Source organism: Dermacentor albipictus, unplaced genomic scaffold, assembly GCF_038994185.2.
Source record: "Dermacentor albipictus isolate Rhodes 1998 colony unplaced genomic scaffold, USDA_Dalb.pri_finalv2 scaffold_46, whole genome shotgun sequence".
NCBI lineage: Eukaryota > Metazoa > Arthropoda > Arachnida > Ixodida > Ixodidae > Dermacentor > Dermacentor albipictus.
Genome location: NW_027225600.1, coordinates 545,356 through 570,801, shown reverse-complemented (window position 1 = coordinate 570,801; position 25,446 = coordinate 545,356). Strand labels below are relative to the sequence as shown.

The 25,446-nt window shown below is 43.8% G+C and overlaps 1 protein-coding gene across 2 annotated transcripts in view; it reads left to right on the top strand.

The window, feature by feature from the left end:
• The window catches only part of LOC135913909 (protein zer-1 homolog), a 201,627-nt gene that overhangs the window by 79,807 nt on the left and 96,374 nt on the right, over positions 1 to 25,446 (top strand). For both annotated transcript variants that reach the window (XM_065446597.1, XM_065446596.1), the window contains exons 8-13: positions 1,548 to 1,610; positions 6,931 to 6,985; positions 10,060 to 10,113; positions 11,230 to 11,391; positions 15,868 to 15,958; positions 18,332 to 18,402. In XM_065446597.1, the coding sequence (XP_065302669.1) occupies positions 1,548 to 1,610; positions 6,931 to 6,985; positions 10,060 to 10,113; positions 11,230 to 11,391; positions 15,868 to 15,958; positions 18,332 to 18,402 (496 nt within the window). The remainder of the gene's footprint in view (positions 1 to 1,547; positions 1,611 to 6,930; positions 6,986 to 10,059; positions 10,114 to 11,229; positions 11,392 to 15,867; positions 15,959 to 18,331; positions 18,403 to 25,446) is intronic.

Genomic DNA, 25,446 nt, shown 5'->3' with positions numbered 1-25,446 from the left:
AGTAGCCGTTAAATTTTACATGGTGTAGTGTGCGGATCCACAACATAGAAACGCAGAGCATGGTGAATAAGCAAACTGAGGATGCTCTGCATACATCTGAGCATGCATGTTGCAGAGGTAACATGTACTGTCTTGTGCTTATCGTGCTTCGTCAAAGGCCAGAGCGACACTCCGCCCACATTATCAATGAGATCACAGCTGGCCATGAATGGTAAATGACAAGAGTGGCACCGAATAAGATGCAATTCGCTGCAAACTTGTGGTCCTGTCACTTTTCGGCGTCAACCTTTGGGTAGTGACTTTTTCCCCAACATCTTCGCAGTCGACATTTCAAGACATCTGGAGTGATGGTGCTGGAGCACGGCACACCTTTTTTAACCATTTGTGGAATAAAGTCGGTTATTTTGCGGTGGATTTGGTATTTCGGACTCGGTTATTTGGACGTTCTAACAGTCACCGTCATGTCTAAATTATTGGATGTCGCTATCTTCCTTATATCACTGTCGTCTACTTGTTGCAGCCGGCATATGCAAAAACCATCTCCCCTTGCCCCCTCCAACGATGGACATTTTTCTCATCAATGCCGAATTCCCGCTCTGCTTAAACGTTTGGCTGTTATTGTGGCTAGCACAACTTGTCGTTTGAAAGTGGCAGCATAGTGGCATTGCCTGTTTGGTGCCATTACAATAACGCCATGCCACAAGCCGATACGACACAGGTCAAAATGGCGATGTCGCCCTCGTGTGGTTAATTGCGGCTTCAATACTGATGTTTCTAGATGGCACTTGCTATGCACCATATTTATCAATTTCAATTATAAACTGGCACATTTTTTAGTATCCTCAAATCTAAGCTGACCCTAGCGTTTGGTATATGATCATTTGAAAAAAAAAAAACTATTGGCCTAGATTCATCTAAATATGGTATTAGTGTTATGAATACCTGCTTCTGTTTTTGTCTTGACTGTGTGTGTGATAAGGTAGAGCACCGAGTTTATAAAGAGAGGGTACAGTGGACACAGACTTTTGTTGGGATAGTTTGCGTCACACTGGTAAACATTGGGAAAAGCAGAGCAAAGCTGCTCCTGTGTGCCAACAGACAGGTTTTCACTGATTTGAAAATGTTGCACTGAACAGAATCTGGCTGTCACTGCACTGTAAAGCGTAATAATGTCCCTTGACAGGGAGACCCTGACAAACTTCTACATGAAGTGATAATTTGAATGAAGTGACATCATTGTATTGAGGACAAAGTGTGACTGGAAGAGTGTTAAGGGGAGCAGATACATGAGCAAACTGAAAACAAGGTTGAGATCTGGGCCAATTAGTACAAGATTGATAGTGAAAACCAGCAATAAACACAATGCGGACAAGCAAGGCGACGACGGAAGTCAATTGTTAGTTCCAGCCTCGTCCCGTTGTTTCCTTGCTTGTGCACCTTGTTTTTTCTTGCGGCTTTTCGCCTTTTCACCTTCAATCACGAGCATGGTAGCATGCCCACATGTGGAATAGTGTGACATGTTGTCATCTCTCTCTCTTCCTTGGCAGTGCATCACTTTTTTACCTGGTGAAAGGCGAGGAGAGGGCTAACTTTAATGTCAGCATTCGAAGGTAAGTGACTGTCCTCGGTTGTTAAGTTGATGCAGTCATTGCACTTGTTATAGCGAATAGCTGTCTGTGCAAAGGTATCTTGTTTTCTTTTTGAACATCAGACCATTGCTACACGCATAATGCCAGCTGCACGCTGGGGGAAAAAAAAATCAGGTTTGTCTATAGTGTGGAAGAGTAATGTGTTAGCCGTAGCAACATTATGTGCCGTAAGTAGTGCACTGTTGCATGCTGTATTGGCTGGAATAAACATTTGTAGGCATGCACAAGCAGCCTTCTTTCAAAAAGAAAAAAACTTTATTCGAGGATGACTCATGTCCAGTTCATCTTTGTAGAGGTGGTGTTCCAAGGAAGCGAAGTGGGAAGACATGGCTTTCTTTCTTTCTGTCTTTCTTTTTTTATTCCTTTATTCGAGTCAGGTTTACACGAAATATGCCGTAGGGGACTTGTCTAAAGGTTGCAGTTGCCTTACTAGGCCAAGTCATTGGTACAGCTGGGTGTGTTCAGATATGAGCAGTCAGACGGGGGTCCCAACAGTTTTTTTTATTTCAGCAAAATTTTTATGCGAAATAACGAAATCCCTCCACACGTTGGCGCCCAGCTTATTTTTTTCAGTGTGTGCTTTTGTTGCAGCATGAAAATAATGTTGAAACAAGGTGGAAAATCTGGCTTGTGTAGTTGCACTATGTTCCGAAATTGAAAGAGTATAAAAAATTTTAAAAAAAAAAATATTCTCTGCTTTCATACCTTTTATACCTACTTTAAACAGCTCTGCTAATGAAAATTTAATAATCTCTGCAAGTCGGCAGCATGAACAAAAAATGGCAGACTTGGCTATTGAACTAGAGGCTATAAAATGAGCTTTTTGGGACAATTTCTTGTGTATCTTGTTATTGTGAGTTTCTTTTGATGTTATTTCTATGCATGCTTTGCTACATGCTAAGCACGCTGCAATGTGTATTTAGTCTCTCTTACATACTGGTATGTTTAATTTTGGTGTCAGAATTTGAGAAATTCCGAAACATTGAAAATATTACAGTATTTGTGGGCAAATTTCCAATTTTCCAACAACATTTCCAATTTCAATCAAGTTTCCCCAGGATGATCTGCTGTCATTGATTATCTCTCATGTGCAAAAACATGTTGCATCATTTTGTTTTGAGTACAAAAGAAAGCAATGCATGGCTGTGTATAGGCTGTGGTGTTTATTGCCCCGCAGCCTGTCTTCTAAAATTTCACGCCATGCAAGCATCAGTTTTAATGATAACTTTAGTTTGTGCCATGAATTAATAGGCAAACTCAAGTGCTACAGCATGAACACAGGTGCCTTTTATGAGAAATTCAAAGCCGTGACTAGTTCTAATTGTCGCTCATTGGATATGACATTGTCGTGCTGATGTCACTGGTTCAACTCCCTGCCACGGTGGCTATATTCCAATGAAAATGAGCGCAAAGGCAAACTACAGTGAAACCTCGTTAAACTCGAAAAATGTACGTATTAAACGGCAGTACAGTAAAACCTCGTTAAACCATACCCGCTTACACAGTATAGTTTTGTTTTAAAAGTAGTGAAGTCAAATCTCTGACTCAGCAGCCATTGAACATAATGTACCTTGTATCCGCAGAAACCGTACTAGCTTATTGCATACGTATCGGTTTACACGTCGTGTTTCCATTTTTTATCACCAAATCATGGCGGTACGTCGGCCTTGCAGAACAACAAGCCTCAGAGATTGGAGCGGCCTCCAAGCACAAACCTAGAGGGCGCTTGGAACGGTGAAGCCACATCAACATCAACATCATTTCGACGCCGTGCGAGAGTCGGAGCTCTGTGGCCCATGTTGTGGTGTCATGCAAGCTGGGACAATAACTGGTTGCTCAGCATAGAAAAAAAATTGGACATCGTTCATGCTGTCGAACGTGGCACAAAGAAGTCTGTGCTGACACGTGAGAGGTATCTACCATTGTCTACAGTATGTGGCATTTGGAATAAGAAGTTGGTCGGCAATGCTGCTGCGACCACGAAAGTATGTCGGCGACGAGGTTCTATTTTTCGCTATCGTTGCCTCTGTTGTTGCCGAAGTGTCGCTTCACGACAGTAATGAAGACGGCACGGAAAGCGACAGCACGAGCAATTCAGGCCTGACAGTGGCAGATGCTGCGCGTTACGTCAGCCTCATGCGGGTGCTTGCCGAGAAGAGGGGGCTGGCAGAACAGCTGGCTCATAGCTTGAGCAAATTTGAGGCCGCTGTAGTCACTTCTAGCCCGCCGCAGCATCAAACGAAAAGAACATGCTTTTGTCCCGCGAAGTGAATAAATGCTGCATGCTTTCTGCCCTTTCATCGTACTCTCTCGTAATTCCGTTTTTGACAGGTGAGTGGGCGATCTCGTGCGATTTCGGTTAAGCAATACTACCGTTTAGTACATACTTTTTCTGAGCTCCAGCCAACTACTGTTTAACGAGGTTTCACTGTACTGCTTAACCGAAATAGCATGAGATTGTCCACTTAGCTGTCAAAAACTTAACTCAGAGAGGGTGCGATGAAAGGGCAAAAACATGCAGTATTTATTCACTTCGCCCGACAAAAGTCTGTTATTTTCGTTTGATGCCGCCGTGGCCTAGCAGTAATGACAGCGGCCTCAAACTTACTGAAACTGCAAGCTAGCCTTTCAGCCAGCCCCCTGTTCTCGTCAAGCACTCGCATGGCGGATTCTTCATTGGCGTTGCATATTCTCCATATACGGGTGTGGTAGTGATGTAGAAGTCACGGGGCGCTTTTTTCATTGTGTGATGCTGTTCTAGTCGCAAAGATTGCATTCATGAGGCTGATGTAACACGCAGCTTCTGCCCTTGTCAGGCCTGAATTGCCCCGCCCATGCTGTCACTTTCCATGTCGTCATCACTGTCGTTAGGCAACAGAGGCAACGAAGGCGAAAAGTTGAACTTCATAGCCGACATCTTTTCTCGGTCACAGCAGCGCTGCCAAGCAACTTCTCTGCATTTCATATGCTACACACCGTAGCGAACGGTAGATCCCTGTTGCACGCCAGCACCAACTTCTTCGTTGATAGCACAAACAATGTGCAATTTTTCTTCTATGCTGGGAACCCGGTGTTTTTTATCCGAGCTTCGGCATGACACGAGTCCTTGCTTGCACGTCGCCGAAATGATGTTTATGTTGGTGTGGTTTGAAGCACAAATGCAGAGAGCACGTGGAGGCCATTGTTCCGATCTCTGAGGCTTGTTGTCCTGACGTGCCGCCCTATGGGGACGACGCACTGCCGTGATTGCGCGACGAAAAGTGGAAACACGACGTGCTAACCGATACGTTCGCAATAAGTTGGTACGGTTTATGCAGATACAAAATGCATTATGTTCAATGGCCGCTGAGTTGGAAATTGGAATTTACTACTTTTCAAACGAAACTACTGTTTAAGCGGGTACAGTTTAATGAGGCTTTACTGTAGTAGTACAGTCGCCGACCGTTTATTCGGACCTCACGGGGACTGCGAAAATGTCCGAATAAACAGGTGTCCGAAAAAGCAGATTAAGAAGAAAAAAAAAGAAATCCTTTATTTCCATGCGCTTATTCGGGCTCGGCAGTAGGCTTGGAAGAAATCGTGAATGCGCCGTTGCACGCTGTTCCGTTTACGCGCAATCAGATAAGCCTGAATCTCGGAGAGGGTCGTACGGTCACTATTGGCGGCTGAAAGCACAGTCACTGCTTGTACACGCTCCGCATGCGACGGCAGCGTAGCACATGGTGCGTCATCGCCGGCAGTGCAGCAGAAACCTGACGAATGATCTTGCCGTCGTCGAGTTCTGCGCATGTCAATACAGCAGTGTCAGCACCTATGAAACTGTCAAATGAGACGGTGTCCGGAATCGCAATGCAACCACTGCGCAGGTCTCGGCAGAACATTTTCCGCGTCAGTAGGGAGCACATCGGAAAGCGACAAGTCTTAGGCCTCCCGGCAACCGCTTGCCGGCATTCCCTAGCGCAGTCTGCGCGGGCACTGTCGGCGCCATTAGACCTTTGACGCGATGTTTACGTATGCCGCGTTGGCTCACCGAAACTTCGACACAGCACACAAAGCAAACACTACCGTGCCGACACAAGTCGCACAAACGAAAAACGCGGCCTGCTCGCAGCGTCAGCGAAAAAACAAATTAGCTGCTGGATTGTCTTGACATGGCTTAGTAAGCTGAAACCGGAACTGTTGCAGAGCCACTCTATCTAACCACGCCGAAACGATGATGATGAGCGGGGATTTCCAGTAGCGCCACTTCGTGGGGCAGCAAGGAAGCTCCGTTCAAAACAAAAATGGCGTTCAGCAAGTCGAACCATGCACCGGTCAGAGTCAGTGCATGGTGCTCTCGACCGAGTTGGCTCAAGGAGTGTCCGAAAAATCAGATGAGAGGTTGCAAGGTGTCCGAACTTTCGGCAGTTGTTATACATTATGGTCTATGGGGAGAACGGCGGTGCCGCCAGGCTGACCGAATAATCGGGCATGTCCGAATTTTCGGAGTCCGGAAAATCGGTCGGCGACTGTACTTACATTTGGGTAAAAGTAAAGTAGGTGGTGACATAACATAATCCACAGCCTTCTACTGCAGCATTTCTGAAAGCTGCATTGTTGCTTTGAGACAGTGAAAACATTCTATGAAGCAAACAATCAACCACAAGTATTAAAGAAATCAATCGATTCTTTTTCAAAAATCTTGTATTATATTTGCGTCGTGATGCCTGAGCATGATGCAAATAAATGGGTCACTTTTGGGGATACAAACACGTGCATTTGAATAGCATGGGACCTGTCAGCACCTACAAGTGACAGCATATTTGGCATAATTCCAGAAATGTTGTTGCTTGGTAGACACTGATTTGTTCAGTGCTAATCACACGATATCTCTTGGTGATTGTATCCCTGAAAGTGAATGATCTAGAATGATGCTTCATCTCGTAACAGGTGGCTGTGAGCAGCATTTGAACTTGCAAAAAATAACTGCATGCAGGTATTTTGTGAACTTGTAAAATTGGCCATGCTTGTAAACTAGGCCCATGTTTCTTAGCAATGAGGAGGCCAGTAAAAATACTCCTCAGTGCAATTTTTTTCTGTCTGTGGTGGGCACTGGGCCCTTTTACTTTCAAAGGCTCACACCAAACATGCTCCTATGGGGCAGTTCTTGAGGCTCTCTAAATGACTGTGGACAGTCGTGGAGTAAGTTGCTTTACAGAACAGGCTGAAAAAAATTCGCTGCTGAAGTGAAGCGTAATATCATAATTTTGTGGTGTGAAAAATGGGCACTTTATGTCAACAGGAAGATCATCAAGTGTTTGCTGGATGCCATGGGCTACCATCGAAGTGATACAACGGTGAGTATTGGCTGTGTCATTGTTGTCTTGGTGTCAGGCACTTGGTGGCACTTGGTGCTTGCCATGCTGCAAGACTTTGACTGTCCAATAGCTAAATGCCTCTGAATTCACAAGTGTTTGTGATAAAATAATGTATGTGTTGGATGAGACCAGTTGGAAAGTCTGTATCATGCGGTTTCTGAATTAAAAGATGCTAAAATAATGTAACTCTTACTCAATTGAAGTGTTTGTATGACTTTTTTGTTTTAACACTTTACCTCCTTTGGTATTTAACCACCTTGCAGACAGGCTTGTGATCTAAAACTTCTGCACTATTAATTATACATAAAAGTGGTCACTCCATTAATCTTTCAAAGGTAAAATATTTTTCGCAAAGGCCGTGCCCCCATTCTCAATTTTTTTTAAATTGCAGTTTCCAATAGTAGGAAACAGTTGAAAACTTATGGAACACGAAAAATTTATTGAAGCAATATTTTGTCTCAAAAATGTTTTACTTGTACTAACAGCATACACATAAATACACTATACAGTAAAAGATGGAGAACAAATGTCTAGCAAGATTTATGATTACCAATTTGTTGTCCCGAAAACACACGTCATCAGAAGAAAAAATGCCTGAGCAGTTGTCGTGAGAAGAGGCACCGCACGTGGCTATACCGAAATCACAACTGCACACACCCCAATGTTCGGACATAGGCGAACATCAATTGAGAGGGAAACTGCTACTGAATGAAAAGAAAAAGAAAACATCTCTGAACTCCGGCTGTGCAGGGCAAAACCTAAGCTGGAGGAAACATGATAGCATCTCCTCCACGCAGGCCTTGGAGGTAGCAGACGATGCACACGCATGACCACATGAGCGAGCGCAAAGAGGTAAACAAGTCAAGTTGTGTGCCCCACTGATCGAAAATGCAATTTCAAGTGACTTTGGGTCACTCCATAGACATGGCAGCACCTCTCAACGACGTGTGGTGTCGAATACGTGCATAATATCAAACATAAGATTGGTGCCGCACATGTACGTTAAAAACCATGCGGGACAGATCAATGGCATCATACATGTACACCAAAAAACTCTCAAAGGGTTAAGGGTGGGGAATGCGTCTTGTATTAAAGAATAATTCCTCACGAATGCTTTCTCTCGAAAACATTTCCAATGTGCCTAGTATGAGTGGAGTTGTCTGCAATCAAATTCATTTTTTCAGTCTTTCCCCTCTTTTTATTGTTCCTACTGAGCCCGAAGCTGTGCCCACTTGGAGTGACACCTGCACTGCTTTACACTGTCCTTGCGTTGAGCTTTTGTATCGGCACGGCCTTCGAAATTGGTTGGGTCTCAGCAGGACATAATGTTGGTGCAGTAGTATGGTCCTCTGTCACCAGATGGTGCCACTGCCTTATCAGTGGAGAGATTTCTCTGTTGCATATAGTTGGGATGTCTATAGAAATTGAGCTGATGGCCATCAAGCTTATACATGCGTCGAAATACTATGTGCACATGCAAAGTGGTAATGATTTCAGTTAGTGTAGGCACGCTGCTCTGTGTGCAGCAATAATTTTTGCCTCGAATGTTCATGGTAGCATTGTCTAGTGATGAAGCAGGTTTGCTTTGCCACGTTAAAGAAGTTTGGTAGGGCCCCCTTAATGGCCCCTCACCAGGCCCCATAGCAATTATTGGTTATACGCTGCAAGTTGTTATGTGTCCTCTAGGGAGCGTTCTGCCGCAAACATTTTTCAAGTCGGCTCATTAATAGCCGAGGAGGAGGAGGAAATAACTTTATTGTGCACCCTGCGAGTTGGTGGGGAGGGCCAAAGGGCCCGTCTAGGTGACTTGACTCTAGTTCTTGACTCCTGGCGGCATTTTCGGCCCTCTGGATGGCCCATAGTTGATCCTTGAGGGCGGGGCTGAGCAGCGCGGCTTCCCAGCACGTGTGAAGGCTGCTGCTAGAGGCCGCGTTTTCTTTATTGTTATGTATCCCTCTGCATTCCCATAATATATGCTCCAGAGTGGCTCTGGATTTACATGTTTTGCATTTGTCCGTTGTATACACATCTGGATATATGATGCTGAGATAAAAATATTTCAGTGCCGCAAACCCATGATTTCAGCAGGCGGGCTCCACTGCATAGTGAGACTCCCTCTTCACTCCTCGTCTAGCCGTTTCCACTTGCCCACTCCACTTGGCCTATCTAGCCGTTTTGCAAGCGAAATTCCTTCCCTGCGTTCTCCCATGCCGGACCTTGAGGATCACGTGACGCACACATCATGGGCCCCGCCTTCACTATTTTTTCTCTTCGCGTTTTTTTTTTTTTTTTCGTTGATGCGCACTTTCGCTGGCGGCGTTGTGTGCAAACTGTTATCAGTTCACGCAGTGCACGATTTTGCGTGCTGTGCACAAGGATGCATGACTAGCAGCATAATTCAGTGCTACACAAATACTGAAGCAGAACAAGCGGATCGCAGAGCATGGTCACGCGCTGGAACACAGTAGCAAATGGCATAGTTTCGGTACCTGTGCACATGACCGCACGACCGTGGGAACAAGCAGACAAAGTGGAAGTACATCTCTCTTGCTTCGGTGTGAAGTAACGCAAAAAATGAACAGACATTTCGTTTGTGTGTTTTATTATTTCTCTAAACTTCAATTTGTCAATTCAAGCAACAGATCACACGAATAACAGATGGTGCCTTGAATCATTCTCGAAGTCACGTGTCACCACGAGCGGCGTCACACTGTGGACTCAAGTACGTGGGCGCAGGGACACGAGTACGTCATCCCCCAGCTTGGAGCACGGTGGCCGCTCGGAGAAGGAAAAATGACGTTCGGTTTGAAATTTCAGATCTTTCCGCAGCGCGTAGTGATGTAATACTTTGCAGACACAATCGTTATCACGCAATGTATGCTTTGTCTTTCTCAGCTGAAAATGGCCAGATCTGTTGAGGGGCCCTTTGAAATTGATCGTTTGCTGGTTTCAGTGTGGATAGGAAGAACGTAGTTGCTACTGGTGCCACATTTGAATAATAAGTGGATATGCTGACCTGAATTGGTCTTTTCACTCTGCTCTTGCTGACATAGATGCTGCGAAATGGCTGCCTGACCATGATTCACTTCAAAATACCCCAGGATGTGGTGAGTACTGACATCTTGTGACAAACAATGTATGTATTATTGCACATGCCAAACAGGAGGAGTTAGATAACCCGGTGCATGTAACTATTGTTGATAAATTTTGCTGGTGTGAGCTCTGCTCAAGAGTGCTAATCATGAAGTAGAAGCAAGAAAGGAGGAGGTTGGCTCAAAGAGATAACTGATTACGCTGAAGCTACTGCTCTTGTAGTGTGAAGTGCTAGTGATCTGTATGTATGTTTGAGTGAAGCAGTGATAAATGTAATGTAATGTGGTGGGGTATGGTCTCATTGTGGTGTAGTTATCAAGAAACCAAATTATTGGATTGACAAAGTAAATGAAAAATTTCATTTTCCCTGCTTTATTTCAGTGAGTTTTCTTTTGTGAGAAAATTTAATTTGCAAGTTCAAAGACAAGATCTGTTACAGTAATCCTCAGGTAGTAAAAATTTCCGGAGTCTCACACTACAGCGTGCCTCACGTATTGTGGTTTTGGCACGTTAAACACCAGAATGAATTTTTTTAAAATATATGTTACTACGAAGTGAATATTTGCTCACTGAGCAGCTCATAGTGTTACTTTAGTAGCAAATGTGTCAAATATGCAGCACTGGCAACTTGCAGTGGTACATGCTGGATGTGTATGTATGAATTAACCAGCGGCTTGGCTGGCCCGCAGCTGACAAGCCAATGTGCTGATCCCATGTGAACACACTGATCTTATGGTTCCATATTAACGACAGTGTCAAGCCTTTGTTTGTAATTTAGCATTGCTCACCTGCCAAGTATCAGCTTGGAAAGCTGCTGTCAGGCTATGAAAATCGATAGAAGACCCTTGCAGGTTTATTGGATGCACCACGCTTGTGTTTCTTTTGCATAGACCCGATCACAACTTTTTTCTGGCCTATATCAGCGTATACTGTTTCAACAGATGTCGGATATCTAACGAAGGCTGTTGGATGCTGGATGCGAGCTTCTTCTGTATAATTAGTACCGGTATTTCTGCACGTTCTGGAGCACTCTTGTTCCTGGGTTTTCTGTGTGATCACTCATGGATCGAAATGTGCCAGGAGGTTCATTTTGTGAGTCTGTGCTCTTCCCTTTTCTTGGTGTTTTGCAGCTGTTTGACTATGAGCGGTTGGTGGACATGCTCCTGTTCATAGTGTCCCAGTATGACCAGGATGAGTTTGTTCAGCGCATTGGCATCTACCTGCTCAACTCACTGGCCTGCCAGGTTGACGGTTGCCAGAAGCGCCTTGTCGGCGACAAGGGAGCCATTGCGGTACTTCTTTTTTTTTTCTTTTTTTTTTTCCTCGCCAAATGTGTCAGCCATAGTGAAACAGGAATGTGAGCATCTCAGGGACAAGTGGTAAAAGTAAAGCCTTGGTATGGTACATCGGAATGTCGTTTTATTCTGCTTCAATTAACGGAAGTCGACTGTACTGGGCTGAAACTGGTGGACCGTGCTCTCTACAGCTGAGACCTTGCTTCATATGATTTCACATTGTTTTGTCAGGTAGCGTAAAGAACAGGCTGAAAAGAAAGTGGCTTTCTGATGAGGAGGACCTTTTAAGGGCTTGGGATGAGTGCAGCCAGCTCCTTGAGGAAACATTGGACTGATTTGATGACTGGTTTTAAAGGATGCAGAATTGAATTGACTGGAGCAGAAAGTATTTCGAGAGAATGTTGAAAAAAAAGTTATATAGCAAACATTTTATAGTGACTTTATTTATAATTATTTAGTTTTTGTCATACTCAGCATAGAGGTTCAATTGGATTTGGTAGTTATGATGGAGTTGCTGTAATGGCATTCTACTGTGCAAAGATTGTTTCATTGTATGTACATTGTAGGCCTTTTTATAATGTAAGCTGCCTGAGACTTGGAGCATCTGTACTGTAAGGTGGTGCCACACAGTAAGGGTGTATTCTCTGCTGTAACTTTACTGTGTGATGTGTCCTTTACTATGTGGCACTGCCACAAAATGAAGGTGTATGTACACTGGCAATTGACAGAGGTCACACAGCCAACAGCAACTGGCAACCAAGGAATAACTCACAACTAGTGAGGTTCACACTGGAAAGTGCAACCTGCGAGTCACCACTCCGAAGTGTCATTCAAGGTGAAAAATTCTCACGATTGGTTCTGTTCATGCACTTGCATTACTTTCACACTGACTATAAGTTCCTACCTTCATGGTTATGAACAGCATTAAAAAGCAAAAGACGGGACACCAACGGAGACATTTGTGCTTGCATCTTGTTAACCTCGTGCAGGCCAAAACTTGTCATCCAGACTGACAACCACATCTGAGTTCCACTGCTGTTGCACACACGCTTGCGTCTTGCTGCTCTTCATTTCTGTAATCCTCTGCATTTGTTTATTGTATTCTTTTAGCAGTCTTGTTACGACCATGTTGAAATGGCAGTGTCATATCTGGCAGTGCAATTCGTAGCAAAGAAAATGTGGCAGTGCCATTGTTCATAGAAAGCAGCTTAAAAACCAAAAAGTGTGTTTTGATGACCTGCTCTCGAATTCCATTACTGATTTTTTCAGCAGCAAGAAGCTGACCCAATATGTAACCTCCATCATTTGCCAGTGTGAGTGCACCTTTATGAAAAACATTATTTCTCGAAGCCAACGCACATGCGAAATATGCAGCACAAGTAAATGGTGCTTGTTTGTACTTAGGAACATCATAATAAAATGCCTGGGGGTTGTTGCAGCTCTGCCAGCATGCTCACCAGAGCAAACAATGGTTGTCTTGCTGACCACCCGACCCAACTCACCACCCATCACCAGGTGCTCAAAGGATGGATCACATAGATTGTTTTCTGCACACAATTTGCATTGCATAGGCCAAAGTGCAACAGGTAGTGTGATGGGCACCAGACACAAGCACTGCCTGTATTGTTTCCACTGGCTACAGCTAAACAGAGAGGGCACCTAGACTAGAGGTGTAAAAGTAATGTGTACACCTGTGAGCATATGGACCACTGGCTCACTGAAAAAAACTAAATTTATTTGTAACCAAGATGCGCAGACTAAAATAGACATATGCACAGGAAAGTTCGCCATGCCAAGTTTGGACAGTAGTCCTTGATTTCAAGTTGTATGTATGGACCATGGAAAAAATTGGTTTTGGAATACTTTTGCTCCCGCTTGCACATTGTCCAAAACAATGCCATACTAGGTATTGTACAGGGTGTCCCAGTTAACATTAACCAAGCTGTTAAAAACATAAGAAACATACTATTATGGGAACTGGGTTCTTCGGTAATGAGCTCTCTGCCACCAGGAAGATTGTGTACTAATTACTTGGCTAATAGAGAAGATTGTTGTGTGGCAGTTGGCAGCCTTGCGCATGAATATGTGCTCTCTCCATATTCATGTGCATGGCAACTTTTCTCGCACATTGAAGAAAAACCTTAGTGTTTAAACTGTGTGAGTCATCTGACATGTGCAGAAGCAGCTTGAAACATAAATAAGCTAGAATGGACCCTTTTGGATTTACTCCCGAAATCTGAAAATCTGAAAATGACAGGACTGCTGTGAGGGAGTGTTTTTTGTTAATATGGGAAATAGGCCTGAAAATTTCCCTAATTTGTTACTCTTGAGCCAGAAAAAAAAATTTAATTCGACTGACACTTTATTTCTGTGACAGTCATCCATCTTAAGATTAAACTCTACTAAATTGAATATAGGAACAATAATTTTTTTTTATTATGTGGCTTGTAGGTTTTCATTGTAAATAGGCATTTTTAAACAACGTACAAGTTGGAATTTGTTAGTAGGTATGTGTGGTCCAAGCACTGCTTTGTCATATTGTCAAGTGATAGTGATGGGCGCTGGTTGATAGGCACTCAGATGACAAACATGGAGACGATCTGTTTATTGAGTGGGCTTGTGCCTTCAAAACTTAGATACTTTGGTGTATTCATGTCATGAAAGGCAGACATGCAAACGCGAACACAAGCAGGAATGGACAAGACTATACAAATGTCAACTATAAACTGTAAAGTGGCGGAAAAAAAGGATGACATAAAACTTGTCTGCATAAGTTCGAGGGAAGGCAGCACCAGCCTTTCAATCGTGGACGTATGTGGGCACTCGTGAAAGAACACTGTTTACAAGGTTTAGGCATGGCAATTCCTCCCTTTTTAACACGAAAGTGTTTTATGCCGGGATTTACCATCAACATCCTCTAATGGATGTAACATTGTCGAAAATATGTAAAATACGCTCTCTTGGCAGGGATGGCGCTGCACTGCCATCTAGGAGCGATGAAGTGAAGTACTGCATCGTGACACTAACAAGCACTGACACTGAGCACTTCCGTAGTCTCAGCGCAGCGGAGGCTCCAAGCGGTGTAGCCTGGTGTAAGTAGTGTAGGCCTTCTGCTGAGTTGATGACGCAGTTTCTGCACATGGTTCGTCTTTTGCTTCCGATTAGCTTGTGACGCCTCGTCGCCTACAGAGTGCAGCTTACACATGCATCAGCAATGCTTACACGCCGCCTACTGCTTCGCTTGCGATGGCACCAACTAAGAAAACTGCTGCGCTAAGCAGTGCAGAAGGGCAACAATGTCGACGTATGAATTTCGCTTTGGTCTGGCGAGAGACACGTCAGCGTGAAGCAGAATGTCTGAGCACATCGCAGCTCAACTGGCTACCCAAGAGACTATGGAGCTGGACCGAAATGCTCGTAGCTTCGCTGAAGCGACTCGGCAGCAGGACGTCGCGCACCAAGCAAACCTGCAACATGGTCGCCAATCCGCAAATTGGGTGCTTTTCGTTGCAGCGGACACTGAATTCACGAACAAAACAAGCAACAGCTCCTGTGAAGACACGTTTCACTTTCGTGTTCTACCAATTTTCTAGGATAATCTAGGACCGAGTTAAAAACGTACTGTTCAGACATAAGAACGAAGAAGTATGCTTTTTGGTTGAGGTACACTTCTTCATTTTAATATCTTAACGGAACTATACAGTCGGTAAATTTAGAAGTAACTCGCAATTGTGACAATGTAACCTGAAGTTTGACGATGTTCCACCATTTAGCAAACATTTGTGCTCAATTAGTGTATAGTGAGTTGTCAACCCCAGGTTGATGATGACGAAGTTGTGCCACTGCATTCTATCCGCCCTAGACAGGTGACCCGAGAGAGAGATCCGGGCATCTCAATAGCAGCGCAGCAGCTAGTGGGTGCTTCCATAAGAATGACGACTCATTAAAAGATGTGGGACACAGCTCGCCTCACGCCTTCCCACAAATCTCTTGATTGATATAATGCTCTATGTTTTTGTTCCTTCTTGTGTCCGCGTCTGCACGCCTGCCTTTGAATAACATGAATGCCTACCAACTTGCTGAACTTTCAGTCATTCATTGATGGCTAAGATAGCAGTGAACATGTTTAGTGGTTTTCAAACCACATTACATAGCCACGATGCTATACTTTATTTGTAGGGGCATCATCATACTTTGAAATGTCCCATCAAGTCTGAGAGCCTACTACAGCAATTGATTAACTCTGATAGGATGGGATTACCTTTCTTTGTGTGGCTTTAACGTACGAGATGCACGAACATGCTGGTATCGAGATCGCATTTTGTATAACGGCATACATGTGGTAACACACAACAGGTTTAATTTGACCAAACATATGCGGCAATATTTCTGTGTGAATTGCAGCGAGCTCAATTCCTCGCAGCTAAAAATCAAGCTACTGCATCTAATAATGGGTAATCTTGCTACTTACAGATAATGCTTCAATTAATTGACGGTCGACTGAGGACGCACACGTCCGATGAGGTCATGGAGACTGCGTGGAGCACCATGTGGAATGTTACTGGTACTGTTATATTCTTGTGGTCTTTTTCTGACTTCGCGGCCATTTCACGTGTCACTAGGAGGTGTCTCAACCATTCTTGAAAATTATCCACTTGGGAGCAGGTATGAAACATAGGAGGCAAATATGTCTATTAACTTGGAAAAGAACCAGTGCTAAAAAAATCATGAGCATTTTCTCTTAGTGAACATGGATTGCCAGCGAAGCTGTGCAGTACACGACAAAGAGGTGACAAAGAATTTTGGACGAAGGTACGAACACATTTATTGCCGGGATCGGTGGTCATCATGATGAAAGGTGCGCGGATACATTTACATCCCGAGGCAGCAACTCCAATGTTTCTTGGATATCTATGGGAACATTTATCCCCTGTCCCCGTATGCTGTATTGACCACAGCCAGGCGTTAGTCATCGAATGTTCGTGAACAGTATTCGAGGGAATGCCTCCACCTCCTTCAAACGTGGTAGTAGTCCCATTGGCTTGGGTAGATACTTGATGCCATTTGTCACCCTGACCTGCGGCACCTTCCCGCGTAAGACTGTTTCTCGACAGGTCTTACACAGCCGCATCTCGTCGGGGTCGCTTACCTCCGGGAAGATGCCTCGCAGCACACACATGCCTTGTGCACGTCTCTCGACAGACCGAACCGTGTTGAGCGTCGATAGGTTCAAGTCAAACCACAGTCGATTGCACACTGAGCAGGAATGTCCAAATTCCAACAAGAGGAACTGACATGAAACGACCCGGTTGAAGCGTGAGCTCGGCGTCGCTCATACTCGGCCTCCCGCACTGCAGGGTCTTGGTGTAATCGTCGATGCTTCGCAGGGATCCTGGCTCTCTCTCAACTGGCATATTCTGGGTCTTCACATAGTTGCCACCTCTTGGCTTCGGCCTCTTTGGCCAAGTAGGTCGGATCGGCCCATCGTTGTCGTTGTTTCTCCCACATCGCAGCAAGTCTAGCTTCATGATGCGCAGCCTCTTCTTTGGCAGTACGAACTTTCCTAGGCCACCTAATGGTGTTAACTGACAGAGCGCCGCCGAGCACATGCTTTCATATCCTTTTCAAGGTCAAGTGCATGCGCAGATCTTGGCGCAGCGGCGAAACTGGCTGCTCACAGTGTCTCCGTCAGTAAGCGGCGGTAGAGTTTTGTGATACACAATCCATTTTGCGCCAAGCAAGAACAGCTTCGCTGTTAAAAATAGGACTAAACTAAAACACACTGGCTTGTGTCTGTTTGTTTAGCCCAGTTTTTTAGCGCTGTTTGCTTTCCAAGTCATGTACCAACTAGCTCACCAACTAGCATTAGTGCCTATCAAGTTAGACTACGGAAGATGAAGGTTGAGTGTTTGATCCCGTGGGGTCTCACCCATGCTCTTAGGACAAAGGAATGACAACACAGTACTGCAAACAATTGCAAGGGCGTTTATTGCACCTTTCATAGACTGATGCCTGCTAGCTGAGTTGCTATCTACTGGGCGCGCGAGAAATCTAGGAAGTCCGACTCACCGCGACCGGATAGCGAGCGAATATTTTCGCCCCATGTTGGACACTAACGCCTGGTCGTTCGCAAATACGGTCATGCGAATGGTGGCACCTTCGAATGATTGTGTTTGTCCATATATTGTAGGCCTCACGAGATGGTCTCGCAGAAGCCTGGATCAGCGCCTGCGCGAAACGTCAGCGTTGCTTGCTGATCAAGCGCCAAAGAGGAAGAGCCTACTCCCTGTCGCGCCCGATCAACTCCACCGTTAGGTGGCGCTAGCAGCGCCACACTCGCGTCATCTCTCGTAATGCGCTGCAACCAGAGTGGCTGCCGTCGGCACTAAGCTACGCGGAGAAGCCTGATTACAGGAGACAGGAGATATGTGGGGAAAACAACATCAGGGGATGCGTGAGAGTAGCTCATCCCCACAATCCTTAATTGGCAAGCTTCATGGTGCAGCAGAGACTAAATAAATTAGTCATATGTGTTGTGCTGTTTTGAACTCTTAGATGGCTCTTGGATGGTGCAAGTTTAAATGGTTTGTAGTTTGGTTTGTAAAAGCTGCCTATGCAAAGTGTTCTTTTGTGATAAGCCCTTCAGTATTGAGATGCAAGCTGCTGCTGACAGGAATTTTGGGCTTTGAAGATTTTTATGCTGTAGGGGATGCAGAATTCTGAGGATAGAAAGATTTAAATTTGGTTAGATAAATCCTGATTTCATGGTCAGGCACACTGCCAAGGAAAGTCTATTGCTTTGATAGGATCATCTTTTCATTGAGTTGTCCTTTTGCTTTCACATACCTCTGTAAATCTTAAAGATTGAAGAGTTTAGTTGTGCATCTGTGAGCTGGTGTGTAGAAAGCTCAGTTATGTCTACCATACTTGTTTGCAGATGAAACACCAATCAACTGTGAGAGGTTCCTGGATGGTGGGGGAATGACATTGTTTCTTGAGTGTTTGAGGGTAAGTTGAGTGCACTGACGGCTGCATTTTGTCCCCAGCAAGGACGGAGCCTTTAAACTCAGAAAAAGGAATGGGACATTGCTGTGATTTTTCACGGAGACGGCTAGCAAGACAGTAAAGGGGCAGCAATTTTAGTCTTGCTCCTTGTGTTCATGATTTCACAAGTTGTTGCCCACATGATACTTCAAGAGCTCACAATTTCAATACACCCAGATCAGAAGAGCTAAATGTACATGTTTACTGCTCATTTATTCATACTTTTCATTATGTGAATTAGTTACTGAAAGTTATGAATCTTCAACAAGAGTGCCCCCCCCCCCTCACATCCCCGCTTTTTTTTTTTTTTCTGGGCATCACCATAATTCCTGTTTAGTATGTGCTAGCATTTACTTGAACATACTAGGAGGGGATAATCGCGTGTTGAGCACCAGCAAGCAACAAATCAAAAGAGCACATTTTTGGATGTCCCGACAAATCAACTACGCATCTGGGACCTTATCTAAGGCTAGCTGAAGACCATCCTGAAATTACAAAATTTATTATTAACGAAAAGATCAATGTCTTGCGAAACCCCCTCCCCCATTTTCTTTTTGTATGTGCAAGCCACTCGTGTTTGGAACTTCGAGAGGAGGAAATTTTACTGCACAATAAAGAGCACGTATCCACGGAATTCGACACCTCAAGACAAAAAAAATGCATTATTTAGCAGCTAAAAATGTACTTGATGTGCTTATATTGAAAAGTAAAGGGTTGGTTGGTTTTGAAAGTTTTCAGTTTTTACAGTTGTAAAATAATGAAGCTGTTCAATTTTAGCATGAGTGAGTTATTGCCTAAATAAAAAGCAGGGCCACCTGAATTTTGAGTTGAGTGCAGAATTGCTCATGTACCATACTGGCATTTTGAGGTATCCAACACACAAGGTATTCAAAATTCATCCTGATGCCTTTGCCGTAGTGTTATGACCTTTGGGGTATGTACATGTATGCAACCTAGCTTTGGAGTGACTAAAGTGCCCCAAGGAGAGCCCCTGTATTCTAGAATGCTCCTTCATTTGACACTCTATAGATGCTTTGCAGCACCATGTCATGGGCACGACCATGTTGTATCACATGGGAGGGTCAGTGTGAGTGGCCTTGTGTTTGAAAGGTTCTTGTAGATGGCAGCAATTCACAGAGCAGCACAAGCAGGAGTGAGTTTACTTTTACGCAGGAAGTAAAACAAGTAGACAACTGTAGTCTCTAAAATGGTGCCGCTGGCAGCTCAAGACTTGTTAGCTTCTTCACGAAAAAGAAAATCTGAATTCAACAAACAGCTGAGTAGTTCCAATGATGAAGTATGCTGCTCTTCAATTGAATGAAAACACCGAGATTCTTGATGCAATCAGCTCGTATTCTGGGAGTGGCGCTTCTGGTGACATATGTCACAAGGCAGTGGTGCGAATTCGACGTAAAAAAGCCCCTGCATGCCCTCCTTGTATCCAATTTTCGGCATCTCTAGATAAGATGTTTGATGTGGAGGACACAGGTGACCCACTGGAATATTTCAATCTGTACTCTGCAAGCAAACAGGATTTTATGTTCTCTTTTCATACCTGTCGCACAGTATATGTTACAGTTCTGCTTGGCTTCAGTTTTGCAATAATGGTTGAGATCTTGATGAAATAAACAGTTAAAACTTTGCCAGGAATGTTTTTTTGTAAGAGATACCACCATAAAAAATTTGGCCTTTTTTGGCCAGAATTTGGGATAATAGTGTGGTATGGAAGGGGTTAATGCATTCTCTGTACTTTCCTGTTCAGCTGTTTTCTGCGCTGCTGATGGGAATTGTTCTTGTGACTGACCTGGCCAAGCACATACTCCTGCACCATTTGCACTTATCATTGTTGCAGCTAAACAAAAATGCTGTGAAGTTTTGTCAATAACTGTCATTATTGATATATGATTTGGAAGACTTGCACTCCCAGAATGCTTTCAGGTGTCACTTTTACAGCTATACAGTGTATCAGTGAAACTACGCACATATCGGCAAGCAGACACTACCGCGTAATTTGTTGACAACTAAAGCACTGTTGAACGAGGTTTGCATAGTAACAGGGGCGTAGCCAGGGGGGGGGCTTATGGGGCTTCAGCCCCCCCCGAAATTTTTTCGTGCTGTCCATGCACCGCCGACCAAAGTGACCCCCGGCGCCGGAAATCACTCTGGATTTTGTCTAGAATGTCTTTTTGACGCTCGAAAAGACATTTAACCGCGAAGATTGCAAACTCGGGCTGAATTTCGTGGCAACGCCCATACACCGGGAGTCACATAACGCCAAGCAGTCCCATCCGAGCACAAAGTTTCAAAGGCGCTTTGATGGTGAGCGGGCTCGCCGCGGCATCTCACTGAGGCCACGGAATCTATGGAGCGCATGGATATCAATTGCGAAACTTTATGGGTATAAATCCCATAAGCTCTTGATGTGAAACGTGCATTGACATTTGCAAAGTGGTGCTTGAAATTTTCACTTGCGGAGCTTTGTGGGTTTAATGTTGTCATAAACATTTGACGCCAAAGGTCCATTGACTTTTCTAAAGTCTTACATCGGAACATACAACGAGACAAGCCAAATCAACACACTAGCAGACGAGTTGACAAAGCACGCAGCGAGGTCCAATGAGACGATGTGTTAGGGTGGTTCATTTGTGCCGTCATGTCACATCAAAAAATATCAACACTTTTTTAACCTACGCCAGAACATCCATGTCAAGACACTAAAGCCAGCCAAAGTAACTACGTTCTGATTTATTTTTTGTACTTTGACTTTTTTTTGCCGAGGACACATTGAGCCTCTTCTTCTTTTTTTTTTTTTTGTTCTCGCTACTCTACCCGCGGGCTGCCAGAGCGAGCCAGAGCGCATATGTTTTTTCTCGTATGGCCCCGACCACCACGCGGTGCACTTCGGTGTGCGTTCGGTTTGCTCTGGCCGAGTGGATTTTCACCTGACAGAGTTTTGGAAGCTTTCTGGCTAGCAGACGAGAAAAAAAAATGGTGGCTCGCCGCCATCAATTTGGGGAGTCGAAGAATTGCACCGCATTCCTTGAGCGGAACCTTTCCGGAAAGTCTTGTTTCGTCGGTGTAGGATACTGAGCAGTTTGCGGTGGCTAATCGGTGGGCCAATCGTCTCATGTTTTCTTCGATATTAATTCCGTAGCCCCATTAGGTGCCCGATGTAGGCATTCGATTCTGGCCAACATACTTTCCTATGCGTTTTTTTTTTTCATTTCGGTGCCTCCGCCCCACAGAAAAAAAATACATTGTTGCGGCGCAGCGAATTGTCGCATGGTGAAAGTTCGATTTTGATACTTCTTTTGCGGAAAGTAATGGGCGATGGGACGCTTCAGTTGCCGGATACGTTTATTGTATTATTGCGAAAGCAATTATATGGACACTCCAGGCGCATTCCTGCTGTCGCCGTCGCCCTCATGTTTCGTATAAAGTCCAAGGGTGATAAAATCGTGACCACGCGCTGCACGCTGTATGTGCGAGTGAAAGCGTAGGAGGGGAGGTGGAATGGGTGAGCCGACGATGATGGCTCAGTCTTGTGTGCGCAAAGGAGAAAAGCGGGGAGCAAGCGCGCCGCCTACCGTCGCGCGCAATACATCGGGGGGAGTCGATGGAGTGGGGGCGGAATCTAGGATTTTGTGAATCTATGATTGTGCAACGTGTTTATTTGCCTTGTTTCATGCATTACATACAGTTACTTTTTCTTACATACGTAGACTCATTGGAGACTTAGATGTATACTTAAATATCTTGTTGCGAGGTTTTGTGTATACATGCAGTGAACATTGTTTATCAAGCCGTATTGATTTTTGATTATCAAGATTGATTATCAAGCATTGATTATTATCATTGATTATCAAGCATATCAAACATGTTTATTTGCCTTGTTTCATGCATTACATACAGTTACTTTTTCTTACATACGTAGACTCATTGGAGACTTACATGTATACTTAAATATCTTGTTGCGAGGTTTTGTGTATACATGCAGTGAACATTGACTATCAAGCCGTATTTTCGCATTTGTATATCCCATTGTATCTTTGCATTTCTAATGTACGAGGGCGAGTCAAATGAACGTGCGCCTACCCTAACCGCGCAATAATGGTTCGGTTCATTATCTGCGAGGCATGCGCGTAGGAGAACGACATGTCTCATTTACAAAAGTGACACGCAGGTGTGAAGGTAAATATTCTTTAATGCTCTCATACACTGGGTTGAATATGGTTGCGTCACATAATGGACACTTCAAAAGTTGAACAACTTGGTGTCGCGAAGTTTTTGACAGCTGAAGGTGTTTCCAAAACAGGAATTAATCGCCGTATGGCTGCCGTTTACGCTGAACACGGCATTTCATTGACCACTGTGAAGCGTTGGAGCAAACGGTTCAAAGGACGTTGTAAAGACATTCCAAGACCGGGCCAAAACAATCGTGCAATCACCCCCCACACAATTTCAAAGGTTCATGAGCTGATGAAACAAGAACGGAGAATAAGCATCGATGAACTGGCAGACCGTCTGAACATCCGTCACGGTTCGGTTCACACCATAATTCATGAGCTTTTCGGTTATCGGCTCTTTGGTGCGCAATGGATCCCCAAGATTTTTATCCATCGCGAGAAGACGGAGAAGTTTCGCGCTGCCTTGACTCATCTGATCGGGTATCACAATGAGGATGACGACTTCTTGTTTGCAATTGTGATCGGGGACGAACCTTGGTGCCACTACTACGAGCCTGAAACACGACGGCAAAGCTTACAGTGGAAACATTCGAATTTCCCACGCCCAAAAGAACGCAAAGGCCATCATTTCCGCTGGAAAGGTGTTGTTGACTTTTCTTTTGGTCGTCAGGGTCCACTACTGATAGAATTTGCTAAATCTTGAGAGGCTATCAATTTTTTCCGATATTGTGAAACGCCAGAACGGCAGTGTGTCGCAATCAAGAACGAACAACGTGGAAAATTGACGAATGGGGTCATCTTGTTCCACGACAATGCCTGTCCCCACGTCGCTTATGTGGCTAATACAAAACTGGCAAAATTCAAGTGGGAAACGCTGCAGCATCCGTCATACAGCTCAGACCTGTCACCTTGCGACTTCTACATTTTGGGGCAACCGAAAAAACAGCTCAAGGGAACCAGATACAGACTTTTTGAAGCAGCAACCCAAGGAGTTTTATAAGACGGGTATCACGCGACTCGTTAGTCAATGGGACAAATGTCTAAATGCTCATGGAGACTACTTTTAAATAAAGTACCCCATTGTTGGCTCACATTCATTTGACTTGTCCTCGTATATCTTGCAGAATTCCTGCTTTTTCTACGTGCCCTCTGTTGCGACTATGATTTCGGTGCAATTACTCACGATACACGACCGGTGACAGCTGTTTCTGCGTAATACATTAAAACAAATTACAGCGTCATTGAGATTTTTCACTGACCATTGCATATATACAAGAATGTAAGCACGGTCATTAAATGACAAAGTTTCATTAACATATTTGTCCTCAACTTGTTCAGTTCATTGCCTTTTAATTTTTCATATCAGTGGCATGCACTGCTTTCCTGGTTTCGAACTGATATAGTTCTAAAGTTCGTGTGATATTTTCTTTACTTAAATAGACAAAAATATGGAAGCATTGATATCAGTTATTTCGGGCAAAATTTTTGGCACATACGAGTATATTCTTTTATGAAGAAATACATATTTTATTGTTTTGACTGTGCGTAGCGTTCAAGAATTCGTTTGCAGCAACTTTGGCAATGACAATGCAGTTAATATTCATGGATTTGATCGCTTGACAAATTATTTAAGAGGAAGCTTTAGCTCGGGCCCAATCCGACGCGGCCTATTCAAATACTTGTAAAACGCAGAAACGCTTTTCTTAGATAATCCTGCTAATCGCTTTTATTGAAATTTGTTGCATTTGAGAGAGAAAGTTAAATCCTAGTTCTGTTGGAAACACAACTTCGATTTAGGGCCTGAATTTTGCATAAAATATTTTGAAAAATTCGAAAGTTTGAAAAAATAGAAGCACGACGTTTACAAATTAATAGCTACGCATGAAGAACAGACATTGTGGTTCTGTAAACGGCATCTACTATAATAGTCAAAGCGGACAAGTTTGCTATGTCAATTTGTATCTTACGTGAATTGGTTACGTTGTGTACAAGGGTCTGCACAAACCGTATTTCCACTATACTAATTTTTTTTTAGATTCATGTGTAACATATCCATTTTGTCCGCTGTAGATGTACTATTAGATGCAATTCACAGAATTGTGATATCATTTTTCATTGTTGAGTCACGGAGTTTTAAACTTGATAGTTTCGTTTACTGAAAATTTTCGATTTGGCCAACTTTTAATAAATAATTGACCACCTAAATGAAAAATTCGAAACCAGTAGTCACTAGAATTAAACTTTTTCTTTTAAATGCAACAAACCTCCTCAAATTTGGTGAAGTGGTTGGAGGGAAAAACGAATTTCCTTTTACATGTATTTAAATAGGAGCACCCGAGCTAAAGCTTCCTCGAACAAAATTGCTGGCTACGCCACTGGCTCAATGTATATATATATATATATATATGTATATATATATATATATATATATATATATATATATATATATATATATATATACTGGGGCAGTGGCGTAGCCCCCCCCCGAACAAAATTTCTGGCTACGCCACTGCATAGTAATTAACTGACCTGAAGGGGCACATTTCAGGGTATCATTATTTTGCTCTGTCTTGCAATGTGTAAAACATTTAGCTGTACATTTGAATGTCTTAACTGGTGTAGGCAGCTGGGCTGATTCTTGGATATACAGTAGACTTCCTATTCTGATTAATTAGATTTTCCAGTTAATTTGATCCCAAACAAAGGCCCAGGCATTTCTATGAGTCCAAACATTTGTAATTTCAATCCTAAAATTGACTGAATAATTCAAACTTGACCAGTCAGCATGCACAGGCCTGACCTCTACCTGACCCCAATACCA